The sequence below is a fragment of the Sitophilus oryzae genome, unplaced genomic scaffold (assembly GCF_002938485.1).
Source record: "Sitophilus oryzae breed Bouriz unplaced genomic scaffold, Soryzae_2.0 scaffold_1507_pilon_pilon, whole genome shotgun sequence".
In the NCBI taxonomy this organism is placed as follows: Eukaryota; Metazoa; Arthropoda; class Insecta; order Coleoptera; family Curculionidae; genus Sitophilus; species Sitophilus oryzae.
The window spans coordinates 1,198,478-1,210,275 of record NW_022146178.1 but is presented as its reverse complement, the minus strand read 5'-3'; the positions used below and the strand labels follow the sequence as shown (position 1 = coordinate 1,210,275).

The window sequence follows — 11,798 nt, the reverse complement described above, 5'->3', positions numbered from 1 at the left end:
CCCCTTAATCATATATAATAATTGGTTATATACGATAAACGTAATAACATATATAATTCAGTAAAAGAAATAAAAGTTAAAAGGTGTGCAATATATAACTGATTGAAAAAAGGCGGTAAAAGTAAAAAGGCATTAAAATATTTGTTTCGTTTTTATCAAGAACAATATTTCTAGTTTCCTAGTATGAGAAATTTAAATATAAAAATAAGCACCCCAGAAAATGGAAATGACTAATGCTCCGTCGTCCGTCATTCAAGAAAGATGGCGGCGTCTAATGAGCCTTCCGACGAAATTTTAACTCATCACTTTGTTCACGTAAATGATTGCCTTGATCCTGTACAAATTAAACTCGAAAATCTAGATGAATTAAATAACTTGGAAATAAATTTAGGTATAAAATGTCGAGGATGTTTTACCGAAGACCCAGAAATGCATTATATGTTTACTGTCATCGATGAGAAATTCAATTTGGCTGATATTTTAGGCCAAACGACATCATATATTGTGAGTTGAATTAATTTTCCATTTTGAATATAATAGTTGCATTGTTTATAGATAAAAGAAGGTGATGGATTCCCTCCATACCTATGTACAAAATGTACAAACTGTTTGGTGGATTTTTATAATTTTAAAATACAGTTTGAGAAAACCAACCTTTATATTCGTACATTATTATGTAAACCTACTGAGATATGTTCGCCGCTTAATAATATTCAGTCTGAAAGTGAAATATATGCAGAATCAGATATCGAGTCAAATTATAAAAAAGTGGATAGAACTAATGAAATATCAATACCAGATATAACTGAAATTCAGGGTAATCAATTATAATAAAAATTCATCAAATTAAAAACATTTAGAAATCAAAATTACATCAAATTCATCTACATAAATTTATACCTGTAGTTTGTCCCACAATGCTGATTTTTTGGTATTTTTTTTTTCATTTTTTGGATGTCTTTTGTAAACATATTTCCTGTCTAGTGACTTATCAATCGTATACAAATACCATAGGCTAGGCAAGAAATTTCTTGCTACGGTGCTTACAGAATCCCACTTCAGATTACATAAATATGATTTTTTTGGCATTTATCATTTTTTCATCAAATAAGAAAATTTTTGTCACATTACATTTCAAGCCTGACAACTGTGGTATAGAGTTTTTTTTTTAAATATTTGCTTTTTCTTGTCTTCTCAATAAATATCCTTGTTTTTATATATATTTTTTATTTGTCAGGACAAGTTACTTCATTTTGTAACGCTTGTAATTTGGAATTTAAAACTAGAGATGAATATGATACGCATATGGCAAGAGAACATGGAGAAAATCCTTTTGAAAAGTATGCCTTATTTAGAAAATTATTTGAGAAGAATAGGATGGCACAAATGAAAGAACAAAAAAAATTAAAACATGCCAGGGTAGACAGAGAAGAAATTAAATTATTTCAGATGCCTGGAAGATTGTGTAGATTGTGTCAAAGGAAGTTTCCAGAGGAAGAATTTAGAGCTCATTGGGAAAAACACAAGGTAATATAAATACTGTTTAAGAAAAAAAAAATTTTCGTGTGTTTTATGAGGTTTCTCATTTATGAGTAGAGATTCAGTGATGCAGTTTTCACATCACTTTGCTATTTTTTTTATGAAACTAAAGATGCTACACACAAATTTGTCCTACGCTTTTAGTTCCTGAAATACAGGGTGAATTTGAAAATTTTGCATTTTTTGTCTTTTCTTGTATATCGGTTATCCTATAAGTTATCATGATTTTAAAACCGCATCTTTGTATCTATACTCAGGGTCCGGTGAACTATCCTGACACACGATTTTTGCATTTTTTTTTAATCAAAAAGTAACTATTTTTAGTAATAGTTTTAAATAAAAATAAATGGAGATTATGCACAGAATTTTAAAATATTGTAATTTAATTTTAGTAGTTTTTGACACATATTTGACGTTATGGAGAATTTTCACACTTGATTTAACATGATAGCGTCAGAAGGAAAAGCAATGTTGCCAGTTCCACTGAATTTTCTTTTTCTGTTTTTTATTTTTATTTTGAAAAAATAGTCATTTTTAATAATAAAAATGCGTTGGTAATGTGTGAATGGGAAAACTAAAAAAAAAACATCAAAAGTGAAACAAAAGCAATCAAAACACGCTTAAGCAACCAACCCCACCAAATAACCACCTAACCAATTCATTAACATTAAATAACCCGGCTAACCAATGCATTAACACCTCCAAATAACCAGACTAACCAATGCATTAACACCCTCCAAATAACCAGGCTAACCAATGCATTAACACCCTCCAAATAACCAGGCTAACCTAATTGGGCCTAATGACAAAACTTCATTGACTACGCGTCGAAAAATAGTATATATTTAAAAAACTTATATTTTCCTAGAACCTGAAAAATCCGCAAATTTTATTTCAGAAATTGCTTTAAAATAATCCACACTAACGAATAAGCTACTAGACAGCGTTCAATTTTTGTTGCACTAAAGTGATAGCTTACCCTAATTCGTATTAAAAGAAACATTTTAAAACCTATGACGTCATTTTTTTCCCTAAAAAAAATATGCATGAATTTCCGGATAATTTACTAGCTGATCTGACAACCATGTATCTATTCGCAATATTTGTCAAAACTCGACCTTCACTACTGTCAGCGTAAACACAGAAACGGATATAAACCATAGACTAATGTCACCTACTAGAGATAGATTGGACACTGATATAAAACAAATAAGTCCATCATTTAGAGCCACCTGGTGATCCGGAAGAAACTAATGGAGAGTTTTAGCATAACATAATTTTAGCGTTCCGTTATTTATTAACGCTAACTAAAACGGTAACGCTATTCAAGCGCAAAATTATTCCTTGTAAAATATAAAATAATAAATATAGACTTGTTTACTATATTTTATGTTTTATTAGATCATTAGAAGTGTATCACATTCAAAACTAAAAATAAAATTATGAAAACATACATTTTAAACACCAACAATAGAGCACATACCGCCTATTTTTTTGATTTAACAAATAAATTATAATATAGTATAGACTACTAATTAACTATTACTAAAAATACTATATTACCAACTATGTACTTACTTATTTATGATTAAACATTTTTTTTAGTTTGTTTTTAAATGTATTATTTCTAAGATGTCTAAAATGTCTTTAATAGAAATGTTTAGTATCTAACACGAAAATAATGATCGACTGTAAATATCAAAATGCACAAATGAATAAAAACACAAACTATAAACACAAATCACCGAACTTTCCGGCAAATCAGGAATATCTGGATTAATAATTATTTAAAAATGATTTAAAAATAACTTGACGGATCACCAACATTTTGACAACTAGACCAAAACTAGACCATAGATGGTAGTAAATATAGAGGCTGTCATGTCACTTTTATATATAAATTAGAAACCTGTACTTTAATGTCTTGTGCGCCGTCTGGCGATGCGGAAGAAACTAAATTTGTAGTTCCATAAAATTACTATTGAGTGTCTAGCACAAAACATCCCCCTTTAGAACTTTTTCTTTAATGGCCATAAGCGGGAGTAAAAGACCAACCGCCCGAACAAACACTAGAGGCGCCACCGGTCATCAAATGGTGTAAAAATTGCGAAAATTTAATCATCTAATTTTGACACAAGGGGTCGCGCTTAACTTTTTCAATTTTAATTCAATATTCATTGTTTTCAAACTATATTATTAGACTTTGTTGTATTTTGTGAATGTATAAATGTTTTCTTAGTATAAAGTTGCATTATAGTAATTTAAATTATATTACATACATATTTAAGATTCAAATATTATGACATATATGTCAGTTGCCGTCTAAAATGTCATCTGGATAACAAAAAGTTAGTTATTATCAAAAGTAGTTAAAATCATGTTAAAATATTAAAATTTACAAGTTATTAGATATTTTATATTATTTCAACAACAAACACATAATAGTACAGCGTACTGTTGATATGCAGGTCCAAAACAAAAAGTGCCGTTAGATTTTTCAGTTTTCGTTGTCAGCCGCGGAAGTTTCAGTGATTTTAGTGTTGTCGGATATTTTTATTTGTGAAATAGAAATATTGCGTTTGGATTGCAAAACTAAAAGTTTTATTGCAATGTAAGTAAGCGTTTGTCCATTTTATATTTTACTTTTTTCATACCTACGACAAATATACGTATATGGAAAATTTATAATTCGTTTTATTTAAAATATGTTAGAAAACAAGCTTGTAATACTGTAATTGACATAATTGTTATGTAATATATTCCATTTAAATGTAATATATTACTTTACAATTAAAAAAATGTAAATTTAAAAAATATACTAAAAATATATACAGGCATTAATTGAAATTTTTAGTGTGCGAACAAACACGAGAGGCGCTTTATTATTTATTTTCATTTCTTAACATGACAGACGAAGTTCTAAAGGGGGATGTTTTGTGGTGTCTAGGGCCTGATATAAACAAGTCCGCGACCTGCCGCGACTCTTTCATGACTCTTTCATTATCGGTTATGGAATTTGCTGTAAAAATAAAATAACAACATTTTTAAGAATGTTTTTTATGTGAAACGTGTTTTTCCACATCAGATTTTAGTCAAATAATCCAAGAAACTCATTTTAAGGTAACATAAGCTTCATTTTCTAGGAAAAATCGTGTCAGGATAGTTCACCGAAGCCCTATACTCATAAATGACAAACCCCATAAAACAATATTCTATTTATTGTTATTGCAGAACCAAATTTGTGAACATTGTGGCCACAAATTTGTAAAAAAATCAGACTTAGACGTTCACAAACAAAGTGTTCATAGCACTGAGAGAAATTTTGAATGTCAAATATGCAACAAAAGATTTAAAACGAAACAGTTACTTAATAGGGTGAGAAATTTTAAAATATATTTTAATTTGCACACACAGTATGTATGTTAATTTATTTTAGCATGGTGTTGTTCATACCAATCCACGGTCTCATGTTTGCCATCAGTGCGGCGATAGATTCAACGATCGCTCTACCTTAAACACCCATATTCAGTTGAAACACATAAGAAGTCGCGATTTTGTGTGTTCCATTTGTGGTTTGGCTTTTCCAATGAAACCAACTCTGGAAAAGCATATTCTTAGGCACAATAAAGAGAGACCGCCCACTTTCTTTTGCAGTTTGTGTAAGTTATCAATTAAATTGGTCTATAGAGGGTGTTTCAAAAACATGTGCAATCTCTGGTGGTGGGTAAATTCCTCGCATAAAAATAAGATTTATTTTGTATATCAATACGGGTTCAATTTTGCTTCGTTTTGTAGCTGCAGGGTTTTAAAGTTACATTTTTTTTTCGATTTATTATAATTTTAAGTGCTTTTAGTCATTTGAATGGAATTTTTTAGGGTAAAAGTTACCATAGCACAGATTAGGTATACTCTTAGATTAAGAATGGTATACTATATGTATACAGATAAAAATCTTATCCCTAATTCGTGGTACGAAAATTGTTTTTTATGACGATGTGCAAACGAGTAAAATTTCCTGTGCGCAAAAATAAACTCGCGTAAAATAACAATAAACAGCGTAATAGAGAGATATCGCTAAACCGGATAGCGTGCATGGACGTTAATAAGGCCAGGTGTTATTTCCTTTACGCGAGGTGGTATTAACTCTCTTCATTTATAGTTATCGGATCGGAAAGAATTCTGTTCGCGTCGCGTCCGCTATTTAAACTTAACCTAACTTTAAATTTAAAACTTTGAAATTGTTTTGTTTACTAGGTATTTTAAAACTAAAGGGCTAAAGTGCTTATTTCCAGTGCTTTATTGTTCAACGTCGGCCAGTGGGTTTAGGGCAACAAGCAACAATTTCTCTTAGAAGGGCTAAGTCGTCATCTGCTGTAAACCTAAGCCTCTTTATAGGTTCCTTAATATTGGAAGAGGTGGAATCCATATTTTAGGTCATATTTATTTAATTAAAACTAATCCCAGCTTAAAAAAATTAGTGTCATTAACTGGCTAAAGCGTTAAATTAGTACTCATTGATTCCTCATCAAAAAATATACAAAACAGTTCCTATAAAAATGCATAGTTTTAAAGTTAATGGATGTTACAACTTTTAAAAAATAATTTTATTGTAATTATCTTAAATACCATTATTTTTTTCTTGAATTTGCTGTAGGTAGCTCTGAACATCGGTGTTATAAATTTTAATATCTATACTAATATATGAAATCCTTAAGTAATGACATACTGATTAATCACGATCCTGCTCAAACCACTCAACGTAAAAAGCTCAATTTTGGCATACAGATTGATTCTAGGGTGTAAAGGTTCGATAAGAAGGGATTTTTCGAAACTCGAATTCTAAGGGGGTGAAACTATACCTCAAATATTAAAATATTTTTTATTTAAAAACCAGTGAGTTTTTCGGAAAACTCTTAAACACGTATATTTTATTTTGTCGTTTTACATATTTTTAATTTTTTTGATAAATTTATACAGGGTGTTTCATAAAATATGACCATTGAGTAATCACGATTCTGCTTAAACTGCTTGACGTTTAAAGCTGATTTTTGGCAAACGAATTGACTGTGGGGTGTAGAGGTTCGATAAGGAGGGGTTTCTCGAATCTCAAATTCCAAGAGGGCGAAAACGCCCCTCAAATATTACAATATTTGTTATTTAAAAAACGGGTAGTGTTTCGGGAAAACGCTTGGACAAGCATAATTTATTTGGTTTTTTTATATATTTTGAAATTTTTTAAAAAATCATACAGGGTGTTCCAAAAAGTTGGGTAATTTCTTAACCACGATTCTGCTTAAACTGCTTGACGTAAAAAGCTTATTTTTGGCAAACGGATTTTTCCAAAGTCAAATTCCAAAATAAAAACCAATATCGCCATATTGTTTTTTCTCATGCTTATATAAATGTGAGAAAATTTTATCCAGTTTGTATGTTAACGGAAATTCTTGCTTTGCTTTATCGATAGCCAACCAACCAAACCAAACCATTACAAATGATTAATTCGACGCGAACGAAGCCGCTGGGAATTTAATAATGGCTAGTAATTTAATAATAAAATAGATTAAATAAATACTTGATTAATTTTATTTTAATTTTAATTTTATTAATTATTGTGACTAATAAAATTGCGTTTATCTCATTAAGGAAATCGAAATCCACAAAATATCCAAACCCAACTTTTAATCGGCATTAAAGGGCTTACACAAGTTTTGCTAACAAGAGAAAAAAGTCAGTGGCGCACATGTATACAGGGTGTGCGGAAATTAATGCAACAAAATTTGGTCATAGATTCTTGAAAAAAAATAGGTGACTCGTATTTTTTTATTTTTGGCCGGGGCCCCCCTTTTCGGATTTACAGCGCCCTGAATTTCGCTCCTAAAAAGAGTTTTTTTAATATCTCAGGGCCCTGTTGGACGAAAATCACTAAATTTGGTACACGTTGTTTTACCATAAAATTACATTTTTTGATGCTATTAACGTTTTTTTATTTTCATCAGTGGTGTCCCTACGGTATTTAAACTGAATATTATTGAAGAAAAAAATGGTACACCACTGGTTTCTTTAAATAAAAATTATTTTTAAATTCTACATTAAATTTTGAACAACTTTATCTCCTGATTTTTTCTTCGTCCGATGTACCGTTTTCGCATAAAAAAATAAAAACCATTTTCATACATGACCAAATCGCTAAAATTTTTATGTTTTCATAGCAAAATTTAAAAAATGGCAATTTGGTTTTTTGGACATTTTGGTTCGCACTTAGGTAATAAAAACAAGATTTTGGAAAATAAAAAATTATTTTTTTGCCGTTTTAAAAATTTTGCCATTGAAATTTACAGTAAAATTTTACCGATTTAGTCATGTATGAAAAAGGTTTTTATTTTTTTACGCGAAAACGGTGCGTCGTACGAAAAAAAGTCAAGAGATAAAGTCGTACCATTTTTTTTCTTCAATAATATTTAGTTTAAATACCATAGGGACGCCACTGATGAAAATAAAAAAAGTGAATAGCATCAAAAAATGTAATTTTATGGTAAAACACGTGTACCAAATTTAGTGATTTTCGTCCAGCAGGGCCCTGAGATATTAAAAAAAACTCTTTTTAGGGGCGAAATTCAGGGGGCTGTAAATCCGAAAAGGGGGGCCACTCGCCAAAAGTAAAAAATATGAGTCGCCTATTTTTTTTTTCAAGAATCTATGACCAAATTTTGTTGCATTAATTTCCGGACACCCTGTATTAGCGCAAAAATATTCCTGATAAGTCCTCTATAGCTACGAAAGAAAGCATAATCGGACCTATGTCGCAATGAAATATAAATCTTATATTTACATGAGGAATCCCCCCACGAGAGATAACACATGTTTTTTGAAACACTAATTATGATTACAGTTGGGGGTTGGAACCTTTGGTGTTACACAGCAAAATAAAAACACTAAATCACCACAATACACCAAAACACTTTTACTTTTACACTGGACGCGCGTTTCGCTAACCATGTTAGCATTATCAGCAGATGATTATAAACTAAAATACAATCTACAAGTTGAGCGTTTATATACTCTATTTATAATGATTTCTGAAAATTCGACTTTTCAAGTGGAGAAAGATATGACGGAGAAAAATATTTTTCAATACCGTTTGATAGAGAGTTATCCCGTGGTCTAAAAGGAATTTTTAAGAATGTCAATTATAATCTTGTGTATAGTGCTAATAATAAATTACAACAATTATTAGGTAATCCAGAAATATGTTGGGCAAACTAGAAGATCAATATTAACTAGATTTAAAGAACAATTAGCTCAGATAAGATATGGTAGACCGGATAAATCTTGCGTTGCCGAACATATTGTTGATAAAGAACATTGTATAGATCTTAATAATTTAAAATTAATTAAACAAGTCTCAAATTACAGGCAATTAGATGCATATGAAAGCATCAGAATTAATAAATGTAAAGATAGTATGAACAGAGACAACGGTCCAATTCCTTCAAGTTCTTTGTTCCTACTACTCTAGTAGCGGAAATTTAACTGTTAAGCGCGGTGGGCTCTGACTCGGTTGGCTAGATCTTGCCACGCCCACTCGGTGCCCACTGAGCGAGTATATAAACGCTCAACTTGTAGATTGTATTTTAGTTTATAATCATCTGCTGATGATGCTAACATGGTTAGCGAAACGCGCGTCCAGTGTAAAAGTAAAAATGTTTTGATGTATTGTGGCGATTTAGTGTTTTTATTTTACACTAATTATGAATAATTTTTTATAGGTAATGCAGGGTTTAAAGACAAATCATCGTTAAAAAGGCACCATTTGATGAAGCACACTGATAACTACGAAAGACCTCAGTGCCATTTCTGTGAAAAGAGATATTCTTCAAATGCAAAATTGAGATTTCACATCGAAAGACATCATAGTGGTGTTAAATATGAGAGGAAAAAGAAAAAAGGGTCTATAAAGTTAGAAATAAAAAGGCCATATTTTGTTGGAATTTCTAAAAATGAGGATACTAGTAGTAGTGGGAACGAGTGTAATGAAAATATGGATGTAGTTCAAAATTTGTTTTCAGAGTATAGGTAAAATTATATTTTTAGTTTTTAAAGGAAACAATCCTTTGTAGGTCGGCTTTTAATTTATGAACTTTTGTTTCTTATTTTTAAGCAAATCTTTTGATGATATGATTAAACTCGAATTCTTGTGGTATTGGAAATGTATGATTTTTTAAATCCCAAGAAATTGTGTTGTACTTCACTTTTCTTGCATTATATTGTAGCTATTTTTATATTTCCTAAGCTATCATAACTAAGTACTTCATTTTTAATTTGGGAATGTTTCTTTTACTTGTAAAATAAATTTACTATAGATTTTTTTAGTTATCCTGCCCAAAGAACTGACCATTTTATGAGGAACGACCAAATAGAAAAGGGAATTATGTTAGAATCAGATTAGTGTGATATTTGTATATAATAATTATATTGTTAACCATTTTTGAAATATATAATTGAGGTTACCAATTCACTAATTTCTTTGGGTTTTAATTTTTAAACTTATTCTTGCCGAATCCTTCATGTCATTTACTTTAGCTTAAGGCATTTAGTAAAAATGTTGTTTAAATAGTTTTAATATTTTTTTGCATTAATTTTAAATGCTTGTTGCAAGTTAATCAATCTCTGTATTGCCAACAGGCCCTAGACACTCAATGGTAATTTCATGGAACTACAAATTTAGTTTCTTCCGCATCGACAGACGACGCAAAAGACATTAAAGTACAGGTTTCTAATTTATATATGAAGATGACAGCCTCTAGATTTACAACCATCTATGGTCTAGTTTTTGTCTAGTTGTCAAAATGTTGGTGATCCGTCAAATTATTTTTAAATCATTTTTAAATAATTATTAATTCAGATGTTGTTGATTTTCCGGAAAGTTTGGTGATTTGTGTTTATAGTTTGTGTTTTTATTAGTTTGTGCATTTTGTTATTTACAGTCGATCATCATTTTCTCGTTAGATACTAAACTTTTTTTATTAAAAACATTTTATACATCTTAGATTTATAATACATTTATGAACGAAATAAAAGAAAAATGTTTAATCATAAATAAGTAAGTACATAATATTATATTTTTAGTAACAGTTAATTAGTAGTCTATAACATTTTTACTATATTGTAATTTATTTGTAAATCAAAAAAATAGGCGCTATGTGCTGCTCTATTGTTGTTGTTAATTTCATAATTTTATTTTCAGTTTTGAATATGTTACCCTTCTAATGATCTAATAAAACAAAATATAGTAAACAAGTCCATATTTATTATTTTATATTTTACAAGAAGGAATTTTGCGCTTGAATAACGTTACCGTTTTAGTTAGCGTTAATAAATAACGGAATGCTAAAATTATGTTGCGCCAAAACTCTCCATTAGTTTCATCCGGATCACCAGGTGGCTCTAAATGACGGATTTATTTCTTTTATATCAGTGTCCAATCTATCTCCCACATAGCAATGAAGAGCATATTCATATCTATAGCATATACCTAGTATGTGCGTCAACTTATATCCTTATACTTATATTCTGAGAATGTTCCAGGAATAAATGGACATGTGCCACCTATATTCTTTAAAGTATATTCTTGTGCATATATTCTTATCATATGCTAAGAATATTTATATTATATATGCAAAAATAAATTGTATACATAGAGAAAGCCTAATATTTATCTTATAAAACAATCAACTTTTGATTTCTAACCACAATTTCTCTTGACGGAAGATAATCAAAGGCCAAAATGACATTTCTTACAAATTTTGAAAGTTAATATAATTTAAAGCTTCATACAGAAACTCACAATTAGTGGTTTCAATTAGCGTAGAAGCATCCTTAAATAAAGCGTAATAATTAATAATAATAACTAATTAATTTTACATATCATTTATTTACATTGATACATCTATGTTCAATTTTACTTAACAATAATCATTAAAATAATAATTAATAAAATAATTTAACTAATACGTTAATTTAATTATTAATTATTTTCGTTAATTTTGTAAGCGTTCCTTTAATTTGAATGTAAGCATTCAGAACGTCAAAATTAGTGGAAAAAGTTAACAAACTTTTGACTTTTCTACTAATTATACTTCAAAATTTGCGAGAAATGTCATTTTGGCCTTTGATTATCACCCGTCAAGAAAAATTTTGGTTAGAAATCAAAAGTTTATTGTTTTATAAGTCAAATATTATGCTTTCTCTATGGATACAAG

The 11,798-nt window shown here is 29.7% G+C and overlaps 1 protein-coding gene across 1 annotated transcript; it reads left to right on the top strand.

Annotated features, from left to right (window-relative positions):
* The first annotated feature begins 79 nt into the window (after window positions 1-79).
* LOC115878264 (zinc finger protein 175-like) lies at window positions 80-10,058 on the top strand. Its single transcript, XM_030894697.1, has 8 exons — window positions 80-121; window positions 175-504; window positions 556-817; window positions 1,238-1,527; window positions 4,771-4,914; window positions 4,976-5,198; window positions 9,306-9,612; window positions 9,910-10,058. The coding sequence occupies exons 2-8, from the start codon at window positions 262-264 to the stop codon at window positions 9,983-9,985; spliced, it is 1,545 nt and encodes a 514-aa protein (XP_030750557.1). The 5' UTR covers window positions 80-121; window positions 175-261; the 3' UTR covers window positions 9,986-10,058.
* Window positions 10,059-11,798: the final 1,740 nt, after the last annotated feature.